Source organism: Oncorhynchus clarkii, chromosome 30 (genome assembly GCF_045791955.1).
Source record: "Oncorhynchus clarkii lewisi isolate Uvic-CL-2024 chromosome 30, UVic_Ocla_1.0, whole genome shotgun sequence".
NCBI lineage: Eukaryota > Metazoa > Chordata > Actinopteri > Salmoniformes > Salmonidae > Oncorhynchus > Oncorhynchus clarkii.
In genome coordinates, this window is record NC_092176.1 from 38,403,028 (window position 1) to 38,420,474 (window position 17,447).

Consider the following 17,447-nt stretch of genomic DNA (forward strand, 5'->3'; position numbering starts at 1 on the left):
GGGGGGGGGGGGGTAACGGTAACGAGACCCATAACATAACTCATGCAAAGTGTAATAGTGACAAAGTAACAGCGCAAACAAAAAAACTACAGACAACTTAATTACCATCAAACACTCAGGGTTTATTTGAAAACACGCGGTAAGGGGGGGGGGGGGGGGGGGCAGGAAGGTGCTGAGCTGGACCCAAGGAAAGAAACAAATATCCAAAAACACCCCTAAGCTAGACTAGCCTACAGCTAACTAACTAACCAAAAACACCCCTAAACTAGACTAGCCTACTGCTAACTAACTAACCAAAAACACCCCTAAACTAGACTAGCCTACAGCTAACTAACTAACCAAAAACACCCCTAAACTAGACTAGCCTACAACTAACTAACTAACCAAAAACACCCCTAAGCTAGACTAGCCTACAGCTAACTAACTAACCAAAAACACCCCTAAGCTAGACTAGCCTACTTCAATACAGCTAACTAACTAACCAAAAACACCCCTAAACTAGACTAGCCTACAGCTAACTAACTAACCAAAAACACCCCTAAGCTAGACTAGCCTACAGCTAACTAACTAACCAAAAATAGTGGGTGGGCCGCCCAGTTCTACCTAGTGTTCTTAGACAAAGTAGTCCTACAGGTAGTGTATGCCCATGGGCAACTTGTCTTGGTTCCCCCTTTTCCCACCAGCAAACAAACACCACAACAACAAAATAACAATACTCACAGGTGGGGACAAAGTGATATGCAGGTGCTAAAACAAAAGTGAAATTTACAGCGCGATTGCATGACAGAGAGGTTGAGCTTTAGAGAAAATTAACTGACAGGGTTTTTAAACCAAGGGAAAGGGAATGTGATAGGGTAATGAAATAAGAGGTGTGTCTTCTGATTAGCGACTGATTGGTGACTGATTAGGGAATGATGATTGCCACCTGTGAGGAGGGGATAAGGAGAGAAAAGAAGTACACACACAGGATAACTGTAACAATACCACTGACTGTATGTATGCTGTCTGTACTTCTATACATACTGTATGTCTGGCTATCTTGACATGTCATCTCCATTTGTTTTCCCTATAGGCAGCTTGTGCAGTTCCTTCGTAACCCAATGCTATCACATTCCTGTCATGGATTCCATATTCGTCAGGAAGTGTCACCGTGGCAACGGTCTGGGTCTCCAGATGCTGGAGAACTTTGTTGACAGTTTCAAAGAGGAATACCTTGGGTTGAGATACCCCCTTTCAAAAGCTATGTACAAAGGTCATCATCAACCTTTTCTACTAGTTGTTCACACAGAGAAATGCAAGGGTGGTTGAGAGATCTCAAAACGTCCCAGACTTCCCTAACGTCCCAGACTTCCCTAACGTCCCAGACTTCCCTAACGTCCCAGACTTCCCTAACTTCCCAGACTTCCCTAACGTCCCACACTTCTCAGACTTCCCTAACGTCCCACACTTCCCTGACTTCCCTAACGTCCCACACTTCCCTGACTTCCCTAACATCCCAGACTTCCCTGACTTCCCTAACTTCCCAGACTTCCCTAACATTCCAGAATTCCCAGACTTCCGTAACTTGCGGCCATCAGCCTACAATACAAGTCCACTTTCCTAACAACTGCTCTGCATTGTTCTCCAGTGTGTGGGAAGTATCTGAGCCTGTACCCAGCCCATAGAGACCTACTGTGGGAAGTGGAGAGTGTTGGAGGACCCAGCCAGAGGACCAACATAGCCAACAAGATCCAGGCCATGGCCATGAGCAGTATGTTTATCACAGATTTCAAATGGAAGATGTGCACGTCCCCTAAGTGTCTTGATTTCTGTATTTAGGTGGCTAGATTGACTCCTCATTATATGCCTTAAACATAGACAATTCTCAACAAAACAATGGAATTTCTTCCCTCAGCCTTATCCAAGAACCTGTCTTTTACGGAGCACTCTGTAGTGAACCGTGACGTGGTTGAAAACGAGGTGGTTATGGAGGAAGTGACTTCACACTTACAGGAACAGGAAGCCATGGAGTACACCGTTGAAATTGTGGTATGTTTTATAAATCTAACAATAGATTTAAAGTAAATAAGTAGGGATGGGCGGTATACCGTTTTACTTTGTATTGGTATTGATGCACGGACCGTTTTGGGTTTTCATTTTAACTCCTGTAATGTTATTTCAATGTTTAGTTTGTTAAATGTGATATGCAACTCCAGCATGTGTAATGTCAGCTTTTGTAGTTTACTCCGTTTTGCTACTTGAGTCGTCTTTCTCCCTCTTCTCCTGCTGCACGCCACTTCCCACACCAAGCCCTGCCCCCTGCCCCTCAAAAGGAGAGAACAGTTGCTCAACCATGGAGTCACAAGCACCTCCTTGCAGTTCACTCCGCAGCGCAGTCAGTATGCATGGTCGGATAGATGCAACAAGATGTTGGTGACATGTGTTCTATAATTACACTATTAATTAGTTTTTTTTTTACTGCTAGTTTGTCTTTTATTTGCAAGTTGTGTCTAAAATAAATATTGTTAGCCTAATGCTAATTAGCTGGCTTGCTAAATGTACTTAGAGTCAGAGTAAACACAGCTATCTAATACAGCCCTGTACCAACGCTGGTGTAGGCATAGATAAGCATTTTGTTTATACAACAGTGTCTTCTAAGTCAAAGAGAAACAGGCAAAGCATGAAAATGTCAGCTAGCTACATGAGGTAAGAAAACATGTAAAGCAACATCTAATTACGGTCATGTGGAAACACAGACCAACAATTTGGTTCTTACCATGTCAATAATTGGCTAATTCATTCATTGTCATGTCAAACAACAATGTATTCAAGGTGTTGCCCACTATATTCAAACTATAGAATTAGAATAATCACTCTATTTCCATGATTCAAACAGTTCACAATTACCTAGGCCTATATTTGTTTGCCCATATCATGCAGCCCTGTGTAGCACAGTGTGGAAATGATAACAAAAGTGCATGAAATGCAGAAATTCATGAAAATGCTTTTTTTGTTTGAAGTTGGATTGAAAGGAATAAAACAAAACAGAAAGGAGAAAGCCAGATTGAAATCACATAATGTATGTGTTGCTACCCTAGGATCATGAACCGCTCACTACAGACCAGGGATCAGTGCCTTAGACCGCTGCACCACTCGGGAGGCCTAAATCAATGCATTTCTAAATGAATGTTGTACCTTTGCCCCAGAAGCATTTAACTGCAGGGTACTATCTCATCATATGAAGGAATGTGCCTACCTGATGTAGGGGACACAGTGACCAGTGGGAGTTGGGGCCAATTTCATCATAAAACGTTTCCATGGTGTTAATTACAGCCTGTGAGCAAATTTAAAATGTATATGTTGATGGTTTGGATTACGGGATGACAAGGTCATGTTTTTCCAGATTCTGATCCAGTTGAAGGGTTATTCAGATTCAATTAGATATGTGGACCATATTGTTTTAATGGCTATCTCAGAATATGAGCAAATCCAAAAGTTGTTGGGGAGCCCAGATAGTTGATTTGTAAAGCCCATCTTTGGATGGTTTGGTAGTTGGGTTTCCAAACAGACACCATAGCTGACCTAAGTTGTAAATATAGAACAAAATAAGTTTCCTGGTAATGTGCATGTATCTTTCAAATCTTGGAATGTTCTCAAATAGTTATTGTTCATGATATTGGTAAAGGACCATTGGGGGGGGGATCCAAAAGTGTGACTGGAAATATAATTAAAAGTTTGGTGGATGATAGTCCTCCTACTGTACATCTTTCCCTCTTTGTAAATGTGTTCATTTTATCCGGGATCGTTTACCTTGTCATATACATTTTTGAAACCGCACAATGAATTTTATCCCAACAGCCAGAAGGGGAAGCAATGGGAAGCATTGAACTACAGAAATTCAGTCGTGGCAATATATTCATTTTGACAATAGATATTCTGCCGGTTAAACAAACTGGGATATTATTCCATCTACTGAGGTCTGATTCAATTGATTTGAAGAAAGAGATTAGGGCTGGGCGATATGGACATATCATAATATTTTACAGTATTTTACTGTTGGAATCATGAAAATAGAATGATTGTTCTAATTCTATAGAAGCACATAGAATACATTGTTGTTTGACAGGACAACGAAAAGAAAGAAAAGACAAACTAGCATCTGTAAGGAATGACGCTGGAGAAGAGAAGCAGGTACAGGGAGTCAACGTTTAAATCGGAACAGACATGAAAACAGGACAGGAACAGTGTCAGAACTGGTAAAACACAGACGTAAGACAAGCAGTACAGCAGTGGGGAACTGACACATATAGGGGAGGTAATAAACAGGTGATTGAGTCCAGGTGAGCCCAATAATTTGCTGATGGGCATAACGAGGGAAGGCAGGTGTGCGTAATGATGGTGGCAGGAGTGCGTAATGCAGGGCAGCCTGGTGCCCTTGAGCACTGGGGGGGAAGAGTGGGAGCAGGTGTGACAGCATCGTTGCATCCGACTGACCATGCAGAGTGAACGGCAAGAAGGCAAGAAGGTACTCGTGACTCCGTGGTCGAACAACTTCTCTCCCCTTGAGTGACAGGAGGCAGGGCTTGCTGTGGTTTGTAGTAGGCATGCAGCAGCAAGAGGGAGAGAGATGACTCAAGTAGCAAATGGAGTAAAGTATAAAAACAGACATTATACGCGCCATAGTTGTGTATCACATTTAACAAACCAAACATTCAAATACCGTTATAGAGGGTAGAGTAAAAACAACAGTTCCATACCTCAACTCAGCACCCTGCGCCAGTAGAGATATAGTCAAATATGGTATAGCACCCTGCACCAGTAGAGATATAGTCAAATACGGTATAGCACCCTGCGCCAGTAGAGATACAGTCAAATACGGTACAGCACCCTGCACCAGTAGAGATACAGTCAAATACGGTACAGCACCCTGTGCCGGGTGGGGTATAGTCAAATACGGTATAGCATCCTGCGCCAGTAGAGATACAGTCAAATACGGTATAGCATCCTGCACCAGTAGAGATATAGTCAAATACGGTATAGCATCCTGCGCCAGTAGAGATATAGTCAAATACGGTATAGCACCCTGCGCCAGTAGAGATACAGTCAAATACGGTATAGCATCCTGCACCAGTAGAGATCTAGTCAAATATGGTACAGAACCCTGCACCAGTAGAGATATAGTAAAATACGGTATAGCATCCTGCGCCAGTAGAGATATAGTCAAATACGGTATAGCATCCTGCGCCAGTAGAGATATAGTCAAATACGGTATAGCATCCTGCACCAGTAGAGATCTAGTCAAATATGGTACAGCACCCTGCACCAGTAGAGATATAGTCAAATACGGTATAGCACCCTGCGCCAGTAGAGATATAGTCAAATACGGTATAGCACCCTGCACCAGTAGAGATATAGTCAAATACGGTATAGCACCCTGCACCAGTAGAGATATAGTCAAATACGGTATAGCACCCTGCACCAGTAGAGATCTAGTCAAATACGGTACAGCACCCTGCACCAGTAGAGATATAGTCAAATACGGTACAGCACCCTGCGCCAGTAGAGATATAGTCAAATACGGTATAGCACCCTGCTCCAGTAGAGATATAGTCAAATATTGTCTGCGTATAATGAGATGAAGTGATCTGTACATTGGTGTTATTTCCTTTGATTGAGGAATTGCCTGGGCATGGGGATAATAAGAATAACAAAGGTGAAATTGGATCGCCTTCTCTGCTGCTTCTAGTGGTTCTGAACAGAGCAGAGTAGATATTGCTTGTTGTTAACCATGGCTGAGGGATTGGCATATAGAATTCTGATCCTACTAATGAAATTGGAACCAATATGTTCCAAGACAGACAAGAGATATGTCTATTCTAGTCTATCAAAAAGCATTGAGAGATAATAGAGTTGTTTCTGATGAAGCATCTAAGCTATGTAACAGTCAGAGGTTATCCAGGGATAAATGCTTTTTAAAAACCCGCTTGGGTCCGTGTGGACCAGTTTCCGGTAATTAAATCTCGAGATGGGACGACAAAAAAAAAAAACAGTGTAATATCAGTGTTTATCAAAGATAAGGCGATAGTGAGCAAACTGGGTGGCATCCTTATCTTTAAAAAAAAATATTGTGATATATTCTGTATTTTGTTCAGTATGAATTTTTGTATTGTATTATTTACTTATGTACAATCAATTAGTGTAGTGGAGGGTAAACGCATAGTAAACTCAGTTTACCCACTTTTTTTTTTTTACAAGACAGTTTACCCACCTTTTGGGGAAAAAGTGCATTTAAAGTTATAGGGAGTATTTTCTACTGCGTCCGGCGATCCGAGTTAACCCACATATATATATTTTTGTACCACTACATCAATGTGTACAATGGAATTACGTTTTTCTTTCATAAAATGATACCTTATTCACTCTTAACACATGGTCTACAATCACATTTCTCTGTTCATAGGAGGAAGTTACACTGGTCAGGGTGCCAAAAGGCAAGTATTGGTTGATTCATTTACTGGATCTTCGCGATAACATACAAAATCTAACAATAGACTTCTCTTCCTAATGCCAATTTGTGGTGAATGTTTTCAGAGAATGAAGAAATGCCGGTTACAACCAGAGGAAGGAGCAGCGGCCTCAAACGCAAGAAGATCTTAGAGGAAAGCAAATCAGAGAAAGTCCTCAGGTAGCAGAGAATGTGAATATTGCTTTGTTTCAAATGTTCATGGAATACAGTAAAACACATGAACAGTTAAATAGATATTGCCTAAATGAAGGCAACTCACTTTGTAATATCTGTATGGTTTAGGATTGAGGATATTGAAGCAGAGGTGGAGACTCCCAAAGAGAAGCCAGTGGCAGAGCATCAACAACAGAATAAAGAAGAAGTTGCTGCTGTTGCTGAATCCGACAAAGAGGAGTTGGCTGAGGTACAAATACAATTCGTAAACAATTCGTCTTTGTTTTTCAAGTGTCCAGGAGTAAAGAGTCTTAAGTGACACACTCTCTTTTAAAAATGTTTTTGACAGGATGTCATTGACACGGCCATGGGGGACACAGCAGTAGAGCCTGAGCTTGGAGAGGAGATTGGAGAGACTGTTACAACACGGACACTTCAGATTCAGAAAGCCGCTGTGTTGCTGGTGGACCTGAAAGAAACCTTGCAACCACAAGTGGAGGTAGAAAATGTGGCCTCAGAGATAGAGGTGGAGGAGGAGGAGGCTCCAAAGGAGGTGTCAGAAACCGATGAAGAAACAGCCGAAGAACCCTCTGAGGAAAAGAAAAGAAGCCTCACAAAACCTTTTGAGGCTGAGGAGGAGACAGTGAAAGAAGAGCAGCCAGCAGTTGAGAAACCTGTTGAGGTAAAGGAGAAGATCTCACCACCTGAAAAGGAAGTGGTAGCTCCAGTGGTAGAAACAAGAGTCCTTCGGAGAGGAATAAAAAGTGTACCAGCTACCCCGACTCCAAAACGCAAGTACACAAGAAGAGTCAAACAACCTGTGGAAGAGGAGAAGGAGGAAGAGGTGGCTGAGGAAGAAGTAGAGGCAGCTGTAGTTGAAGCCAAAGTCCTGAGAAGAGGAAGGAGATCTGCCCCTCCTGCCCATGCCACACCTAAATGCAAATCCACTCCAACTGTTGTTGAAGCGGAAGAGGCAGAAAAAACAGATGAAACGACAGAGGAGGAAGTAGACGACAAAGTCCAGGAAAAAGCTGTTGAGGAAGAGAAGGCTACAACGACAACAACAACAAGCGAAGAGGAAGAGGAAGAGGAAGTGGAAAGCTTTGAGGAGGTTGTGGAAGTTCCTCCAGTTGTGGAAACTAGAGCTAAGAGGAGCAGGACAAAAACAGTCACAGCAGCCACACCCAAACGAAAGTCCTTACGAAGCAAGTCTTCTGTGGATTATAGGGAACAAGATGCAGAGGAGGAGGAAACAGGAAATGAATCCACAGTGGAAGAAGGGGAGGATAATGTAGTGGCAGAAGAGGTGAGCGTAGTAGAGGAAGAAGAAGGGTTCCCGGTGGCTGAGGTTGCTGTTGTCAAGGAGACGGAGAAGCAGCCTGAGGAACACAAATCAGAGAAAGTCATCAGGTAACAGAGAATGGGAATATTGATTTGTTTCAAGTGTTTATGGAATACAGTACAACATATGAAAAGTTAAATGCAGTGGTTTCAGAAAGTATTCGTACCTACTGACTTGTTCCACATGTTCTTATGTTACGGACTGGGTTCAAAATGTATTAAATAAAAAAAAATCTTACCCATCTACACATAATACCCCATAATGACAAAGTGAATACATGTTTTCAGATATTTTAGCACATTTATTGAAAATTATATCCAGAAATATCTAATTTATGTAAGTATTTACACCCCTGAGTCAATACATGTTGGAATCACCTTTGGCAGTGATGACAGCTGTGAGTCTTTTTCTGGGTAAGTCTCTGAGAGGTTTGCACACCTGGATGTACAATATTTGCACATTGTGGTTTTAAAAATTATTCAAGCTTTGTCAAATTGGTTATTGATCATTGCTAGACAACCATTTTCAATTCTTGCCATATATTTTCAAGCAGATTTAAACTTCTTGCGACTCTCAAACCCGGATCCGGGAGCGTAATCATCGCCTCAAACTAATTAGCATAACGCAGCGGACATAAATCTTCCTAGAAAATCTTCCTTTCATTAAAATTACAAATGAAATATATTGAGACACAGCTTAGCCTTTTGTTAATCACACTGTCATCTCAGATTTTCAAAATATGCTTTACAGCCAACGCTAGACAAGCATTTGTGTAAGTTTATCATGGCATAATGCTGTGCTAGGCTCTGCTGGCAGCAGGCAACATTTTCACGAAAATAAGAAAAGCAATCAAATTAAATCATTTACCTTTGAAGAACTTTGGATGTTTTCACTCAGGAGACTCCCAGTTAGATAGCAAATGTTCATTTTTTTCCAAAAATATTATTTTTGTAGGCGAAATAGCTCCCGTTTGTTCTTCACGTTTGGCTGAGAAATCGACCGGAAAATGCGGTCACTACAACGCCAAACTTTTTTCCAAATTAGCTCCATAATATCGACAGAAACATGGCAAACCTTGTTTAGAATCAATCCTCAAGGTGTTTTTCACATATCTATTCGATAATATATACGTCGGGACAATTGGTTTCTCATTAGAAGCAATTGGAATAATGGCTACCTCAGTACTTTACGCAAGATTTTCTGCGGGAGCCATCATGTGACCACTTGCTCAATGTGGTCCCTTACGGCTATTCTTCAACATAAGTGCGTAAAAAGACGCCACAATGCTGTAGACACCTTGGGGAATACGTAGAAAGCGTAAGCTCATTCGTAGCCCATTCACAGCCATACAAGGAGTCATTGGCATGCAGGGTTTTCAAAATATGGGGCACTCCCTGGTTGGATTTTTATCTGGGTTTCGCCTGTAACATCAGTTCTGTTGCACTCACAGACAATATCTTTGCAGTTTTGGAAACGAGTGTTTTCTATCCAAGACTGTCAATTATATGCATAATCGAGCATCTTGTCGTGACAAAATATCCTGTTTAAAACTGGAACGTTTTTCATCCAAAAATGAAAATACTGCCCCCTAGTTACAAAAGGGTCAAAACTGTAACTCCGCCACTCAAGAACATACACTTTTTTTCTTAGTAAGCAACTCCAGTGTAGATTTGGCCTTGTGTTTTAGGTTATTGTCCTGCTGAAAGGTGAATTCATCTCCCAATATCTGGCGGAAAGTAGACTAAACCAGGTTTTCCTCTAGGATTTTGCCTGTGCTTAGCCCCATTCAGTTTTTTTTTTGCCTGAAAAACTCCCCAGTTCTTTAACAATTATAACTATACCCATAACATGATTCAGCCACCACTATGCTTGAAAATATGCAGAGTGGTAGTAATATGTTGTATTTGATTTGCCCCAAACATAACACTTTGTGTTGAAGACAAAAAGGGAATTGCTTTGCCACATTCTTTCAAGTATTACTTTAGTGCCTTGTTGCAAACAGAATATTTTTTATTCTGTACCTGCTTTCTTCTTTTCACTCTGTCAGTATCAGGAATCAAGGTAAGACCCAGAGGCAGACTGTGTCGAAGTAACAATGTTTATTACAGCAACAGGGGCAAAGGAACAGGACGGCAGGCAGGCTCAGGGTCAGGTCAGGCAGTGGTCGGTAATCCAGAGGTGGGGCAAAGGTACAGGACGGCAGGCAGGCTCAGGGTCAGGGCTGGCAGAGTGGTCAGGTGGGCGGGTACAGGGTCAGGACAGGCAACGGTCAAAAACCAGGAGGACGAGATAAGAGACTGGGGAAAGGCAAGAGCTGACGCAAAAACACTGATTGGGTTGACAAACAAGACGAATTGGCAACAGACAAACAGAGAACACAGGTATGAATACACAGGGGATAATGGAGAAGATGGGCGACACCTGGAGGGGGGTGAAGACAATCACAAAGACAGGTGAAACGGATCAGGGTGTGACAGTCAGTTAGGTTAGTGTTACCAAATTTAAATTGAGTCTAACACATCAAAATGTTGGAAAAGTCGAGGGTTGTGAATACTTTCTGAAGGTATTGTAACTATTGCCTAAACTAAGGTCTTTCACTTTGGCATGTCTGTATGGTTTAGGATTGAGGATATTGAAGCGGAGGTGGAGACTCCCAAAGAGAAGCCAGTGGCAGAGCATCAGCAAGAGAATAAAGACGTTGTTGCTGTTGCTGAATCCGACAAAGAGGAGTTAGCTGAGGTACAAATACGATTCATACAATTCGTAAACAAGTGTCCAGGAGTAAGGAGTCTTAAGTGACACACTCTTTTCTTTTTTCAATAATTGACAGGATGTTGTTCACACAGCCACAGAGGACACAGCAGTAGAGCCTGAGGTTAGAGAGGAGATTGGAGAGACTGTTACAACACAGACACTCAAGCTTCAGAAGGCCATTGTGGTACTAGTGGACCTGAAGAAAACCTTGCAACCACAAGTGGAGGTAGAAAATGTGGCACCGGAGATAGAGGTGGAAGAAGAGGCTCCAAAGAAGGTGTCAGGAACCGATGAAGACGAAAAAGAAACAGCCAAAGAACCCTCTAAGGAGGAAAAGAAAAGAAGAGGACGACCAAGATCCACTCATCTCAGAACACCTGTTGAGGCTGAGGAGGAGACAGTGAAAGAGGAGCAGCCAACGGTTGAGAAACCTGCTGAGGGAAAGGAGAAGATCTCACCACCTGACGAGGAAGATGCAGGTCCAGTGGTAGAAACAAGAGTCCTGAGGAGAGGAAGAATAAGTGTTCCAGCTACCCCGACTCCAAAACGCAAGTACACAAGAAGAGACAAACAGCATGAGGAGGAAGAGAAAGAGCCAGCTGTGGAAGAAAAGGCTCCAGTGGTAGAAACAAGAGTCCTCAGGAGAGGAAGAAAAAGTGTTCCAGCTACACTGACTCTGACACGCAAGTACACACAGAGAGGCAAACAACCTAAAGAAGAGAAGGAGGGGGAGGAAGAGCCATCTGAGGAAGACGATGATGCTCCGGTAGTGGAAACCATAGTTCTGAAGAGCGAGCGAGGCAGATTTTCTGCTTTTGCTCATCCCAGACGCAAATCCACACAAGCCTGCAAAGAACCTGGGGAAGAGGAGGAGAAGGAAGGGGAGTTGGCTAAACCTGTTCAGGAAGCTTTGGAAGAAAAGGTAGAGAAAGCAGTGGATGAAGCAGCAGCTGCAACATTGGAGAGTGTGGGGGAAGAAAAGGGGACAGAGGAAGCAAGAACTGAGGAAGAGGAAAAGGTGGAGGAAGAGAAGGAAGCGGAAACTGAAGCTGCAGCTGAAACTGTACCAGTGGAAGAGGAGAGTGTTGCAGAAGAAAAGGTGGTGGAGGGAGAAACAATTCAGGAAGAGGAAAAGGTAGAGGAAGAAAAGGAGATTACAGAAACTATTACAACACAGACACTCAAGCTTCAGAAAGCCACTCTGGTGCTGATGGACTTGAAAAAAACTGTGGCCTCAGAGATCGAGAAGGAAGAAGAGGCTCCAAAGGAGTTGTCAGGAACCGATGAAGACGAAGAAGAAACAGCCAAAGAACCCTCTAAGGAGGAAAAGAAAAGAGGACGCACAAGATCCACTCATCTCACAAAACCTGTTGAGGTTGAGGAGGAGACAGTGAACGAGGAGCAGCCAGCAGTTGAGAAACCTGCTGAGGAAAAGGAGAAGATCTCACCACCTGAAGAGGAAGAGGCAGGTGAGGAAGAAGAACTGGCACCAGTAGTGGAAGCCAAAGTTCTGAGGAGAGAAATGACATCTGCCTCTCCTCCTGCCCCTGCCACACCTAGACGCAAATCCACACCCACTGTTGTTGAAGAGGCAGAAAAACCAGATGAAACAACAGAGGAGGAAGTAGATGATGAAGTCCAGGAAAAAGCTGTTGAGGAAGAGAAGGCTACAACAACAACAACAAGCCAAGAGGAAGAGGAAGTGGTAGCAGAGAGCCTTGAGGAAGTTGTGGAAGTTCCTCCAGTTGTGGAAACTAGAGCAATGAGGAGCAGGACAAAAACAGTTGCACCAGTCACACCCAAACGAAAGTCCTTACGAAGCAAGTCTTCTGTGGATTATAAGGAACAGGATGCAGAGGAGGAAGAAACAGGAAATGAACCCACAGTGGAAGAAGGGGAGGATAATGTAGTGGCAGAAGAGGCGAGCGTAGTAGAGGAGGAGGAAAAAGAAAAAGAGGAAGGATTCCCGGTGGCTGAGGTTGCTGTTGTCAAGGAGACGGAGAAGCAGCCTGAGGAACACAAATCAGAGAAAGTCATCAGGTAACAGGGAATGGGAATATATATATTTTTTTTTGTGTTCATAGCTATTTCAGTTAAATAGCTATTGTCTAATTTAAGGTAATTCACTTTGGCACGTCTGGGTGGTTTAGGATTGAGGATATATATTTGTATTTATTTATTTTATTTCACCTTTATTTAACCAGGTAGGCTAGTTGAGAACACCTTTATTTAACCAGGTAGGCTAGTTGAGAACAAGTTCTCATTTACAACTGTGACCTGGCCAAGATAAAGCATAGCAGTGTGAACAGACAACAACAGAGTTACACATGGAGTAAACAATAAACAAGTCAATAACACAGTAGAAAAAAAGAAAGCCTATATACATTTTGTGCAAAAGGCATGAGGAGGTAGGCAAATAATTACAATTTAGCAGATTAACACTGGAGTGATAAATGATCAGATGATCATGTGCAAGTAGAGATACTGGTGTGCAAAAGAGCAGAAAAGTAAATAAATAAAAACAGTATGGGGATGAGGTAGGTAAATTGGGTGGGCTATTTACAGATGGACTATGTACAGCTGCAACGATCGGTTAGCTGCTCAGATAGCAGATGTTTAAAGTTGGTGAGGGAAATAAGTCTCTTTCTGTGTGGTATAGGATCGAGGGGGAGACTCCTAAAGAGAAGGCAGTGGCAGAGCATCAGCAACAGAATAAAGAAGAAGAAGAGGAGTTGGCTGAGGTATGTATACTATGGGTGTGAACGTTTAAACATTCAAACATTTCAACAAAATTTGGTTTCCTTAATAAGACAAAATCCCTAACCGATAAACAATATAATATTTTTCCTCACAAAATTCGAATCACAGTGCAGTTATCACAAAACATCAACTAACTTGTCCCGATCATCATCATCATCATCATCATCATCGTGAAGTGAAAATTTCAATTAAAACAAATACCTAAGGCAACAATGCGGTAACGTTGGTAGGAGGGAAAAAAGGTTGTTATTTTTAGCTACTTTATTAACCAGAGTTGTAATGCATCAGGGAGTGTGAAAGTCTCCAAACAGAGCATCAGCTCAAACTTGACGAGGGGAGCATGGAGGGGGAGAGAGAGAGCGCGAGTCGACTTGGTTTCTAACTTATTGTTAGTTATTTATCATATCATGTGTTTGCATAGTACCTGTCTTGACTTCATCAAACCGAGAGAAGCTAGTTAAGATAGCGCTAGCTAGCTGGATAGCTAAGCAAGCCAGGCAGCACCATTTTCCCTGTTATTTTAATTTACAGATAGCCATGGGCTATCTCCAACACTCACACATAATTTAGAAATTAAGCATTTGTGCTTAGTGAGTCTGCCAGATCAGAGGCAATATGGATGACCAGGGATGTTCTGTTGATATGTGTGTGAATTGGACCATTTCCAAAAGTCCAAGTACTTTTGGGTGTCAGGGAACAGGTACAGTGGTTCTTCCTTTAAAAGTGACGAGTTTTATGCTGCGACTGTTTGTGGTAGATGGTGGCATTCTGTCATTGCATCACACTATCACAAGGGGGAGTTAGAACGCTGATCTATCGGTAGTCTAAACTGTGGCAATTAATGGATGCGTTTTCAGTCTGAGAGTCTCTCCTCTGGCACTAGAGTCCTGCATCAGGCAAGAACGACAAAAACTGTTGGTGGTCCTGGAGTTAAGCGAGAACTTGTGTAATACAATGGGGGAATATCACTTGACATGTGGATTGACAATTTAAAAAAAAACTTTTGGTTTCTCTCCCTTTAAAAACAGAAATAAATCATTCTCAATAACAAACTGGCTTTATTTACAAATGAATAAGAATGACTCACCACATGTTCCAAAATGGCTTTTTTCCCTTTATTCAGATTACAATCGCTCACTTTCGGTTATTTTAAATTAAATCATCTCCAATATCATTATTTTTTAAACAAAGCGATTTATTATTATTATTATTAACCTTGCATTATAATTATATAAAAGCCCCTTAGATATTCTCAGAGATCAGATTTGCCATAACAAAAAATGCCCCTTAGATATTCATTTAGAATCCTCCAATCCTCTAAATGTAATTATTGGCGAAGAGCCACTTCATTGGAAAGTCAGGTGGCATTGGCGGAGTTGAAGAGGGTGAGGAACGAAATGGAGTCACAATCCATGCCAGGCAAACGTGCAGATGATTATTTCAACTACATTTTAGTTGCAACAAGTTCGATCGGGTTTAAATCAGGACACCTACATGTAGAGATTAAACAAATATTTTTTGAGATATACTGTAGGCCTACCGTAGGCGACACGAGTCTCACTAGTGTTGAGTAATGTGCTGTTAAGTGTTGTAGGTCTTATTTCTATTGAACCTTTTCTACTTTTCTACTTACTTTGCTGGCGTCTTGACCCAGTTTATGCCCTCATTTGCAATGCAAACCATAACAAATTACTATGGGAATGAATGGAAGAGGCAGTGAAAGGGGGGGGGGGGGGGTAAGGAACTTCTCTGTCGGCCCTGGAAAACATGTTTTCAGTAGACATGATGTGGTTCCAAAAACACCCCTCTGACATATGGTCCAGCTTGTCTCTTGATGATGATTGGGCTCGGGACGATTCCGGTGGGAGTTATCTGGCACAAATGTATTACTTGGGGCTCGGGCCGATTGTGGCTACTCTCTGGCAGATGATTTCACGGGCTGCTTTATATAATTAACATTTCATTATTTATTTTTCCATATTTTCTCAATGTTGCTGTGATCAAAAAATCAAATGAACATTTAAATTAAATTCTTGTTCTGAGTCCTGTTAAAGTAGTATTTTAGTATTTTGATACTTTATCCAAGGCAATTAATCAGCATTAAAAACTTTGGATGGGGCCTCCCGAGCGGCCCCTAAGACACTGCATCGCAGTGCAAACTGCGTTGCTGCAGATGTTGGTTCGATACCGTGCCGGCCATGACCGGGAGACCCATGAGGCGCTGCACAGGGGCGGGCTTATGGTTTCGGTGCGGTGGGCTTATGGTAAAAACAGAGAAAACAAACGTAGCAGGCTGTGAATTCTGCAAACAACATTTCTCGGATGGGCTATTAGCAGGACAATAGACTCTTCAATAGACTCTTCAACCTTTACAAAGAATAGTCTAATAGCTCAGCTACTGTAGGTGTGAACCCCCCCCCCCCCAACTTGCAATGTACATTATTAAGTACTCTACATTTATATCTGACATAAATAATTGGGTGCGTAAATGTTAGGATTATTTTGCTCTTAGTACAGTAGCCTACTCCCGACCGGTCACGTTGTACAGTGCCATATTTTCTTAACGGATACTATGGGGGTTTTGTTTTTCTTGGAATAGAAACATCATAATATTAATCAAATGAATTAAGCTACACTTCTTAAAATCAATCCCGTATACTATTTTCTTACAATTTTTTTATTTTTTTTTATCTCGAACAGCCAATATTAAAAAAAGTTAAATGCTTCTCAAAGATGCCCTTTGGTGGTCAAACTAGCACTAACTAGCATTAATGGCAACAATGGCTGACACTTAAATAACGTGCCATAGAATTCTGCGGCACCCCACAAGGTGTGCTGCAGTACGACACAACTTTTAAAGGAAGAACCTACTGAATCGTTAAAAGTTGTCACGTTCTGACCATAGTTCTGTTATTTTATCTTTGTTTTAGTATGGTCAGGGCACGAGTTGGGTGGGCAGTCTGTTTGTTTTTCTATGTTGGTTTTTGAGTTCGGCCTAGTATGGTTCTCAATCAGAGGCAGCTGTCAATTGTTGTCCCTGATTGAGAATCATACTTAGGTAGCCTGGGTTTCAGTTTTGGATTGTGGGTGTTTGTCTTCCGTGTTAGTGTTTGTCGCCACACGGGACTGTTTCGTTTCTTCACGTTTATTATTTTTTTCCAGTGTTCAGTTGTCTTTTGTTTAAAGACATGTAGCTAGCTAGCTAGTTAAACAATGGACCATAATCACAAGTCATACCCTGCATGAATCTGCAGGTAGCTAACCAACCAGGTTATATATATATATAACTAGTCAAGCAAATGTGTCTGAGATACAAATAATACGATCATACACACAACGTTAGCTAGCGACCCAGCCAGCTAACGTTAGCTAGCTAACAGTACACTTGAAATGAAGCCACTTTCTGTCAAAATTAGAAACGTGTAATTTTACCAGTATACATCATGGTTGGACACGTCTCCTGTCTGATGCCATGCATGGTTGCCTTAGTTTGACGATGTAATCCAGACTGGTGTTTTCTTTATCTCCTTAGCTATCATACTCAAATTCCACTGATTTCAAAACTAGGTCCTCCAGAAAGTGGAGAGCATACACACAACGTTAGCTAGTGAGCCATCCAACGTTAGTTAGCTAACAGTACACTTTAACTTATGCAGTTTTACTACGCAAGACATTTTTTTAAAAGCTGTGTTCAACATGAGTACCTAAACGTACTGACCAGCTCCAATAGACAGACGCTTGCTATATGGTAGACCAATCCAAACTCATCTCTCGCATGGCCAGCCCACTCATTATCTCAGCCAATCATGGCTAGCCGGAAGGTTGCTCACTTTTTCTGTGGCCAACTAGGCTCATAATTTAATGATTTTATTTGTACTTACAGGTGGCATACAAGTTTGATATTAAGGCACATGGAAGTTCACATGTTCGAGA

The 17,447-nt window shown here is 41.9% G+C and overlaps 1 protein-coding gene across 2 annotated transcripts in view; it reads left to right on the forward strand.

Moving 5' to 3' along the window:
• Positions 1–17,447, forward strand: part of LOC139389330 (microtubule-associated protein futsch-like) — a 50,054-nt gene that overhangs the window by 24,710 nt on the left and 7,897 nt on the right. The window contains exons 6-15 of one of the 2 annotated variants that reach the window (XM_071136000.1): positions 1,073–1,252; positions 1,628–1,750; positions 1,895–2,028; positions 6,440–6,470; positions 6,571–6,664; positions 6,788–6,908; positions 7,008–8,068; positions 10,622–10,739; positions 10,831–12,794; positions 13,414–13,495. In XM_071136000.1, coding sequence (XP_070992101.1) covers positions 1,073–1,252; positions 1,628–1,750; positions 1,895–2,028; positions 6,440–6,470; positions 6,571–6,664; positions 6,788–6,908; positions 7,008–8,068; positions 10,622–10,739; positions 10,831–12,794; positions 13,414–13,495 — 3,908 coding nt within the window. The remainder of the gene's footprint in view (positions 1–1,072; positions 1,253–1,627; positions 1,751–1,894; positions 2,029–6,439; positions 6,471–6,570; positions 6,665–6,787; positions 6,909–7,007; positions 8,069–10,621; positions 10,740–10,830; positions 12,795–13,413; positions 13,496–17,447) is intronic. The other variant, XM_071136001.1, reaches the window with a different exon arrangement.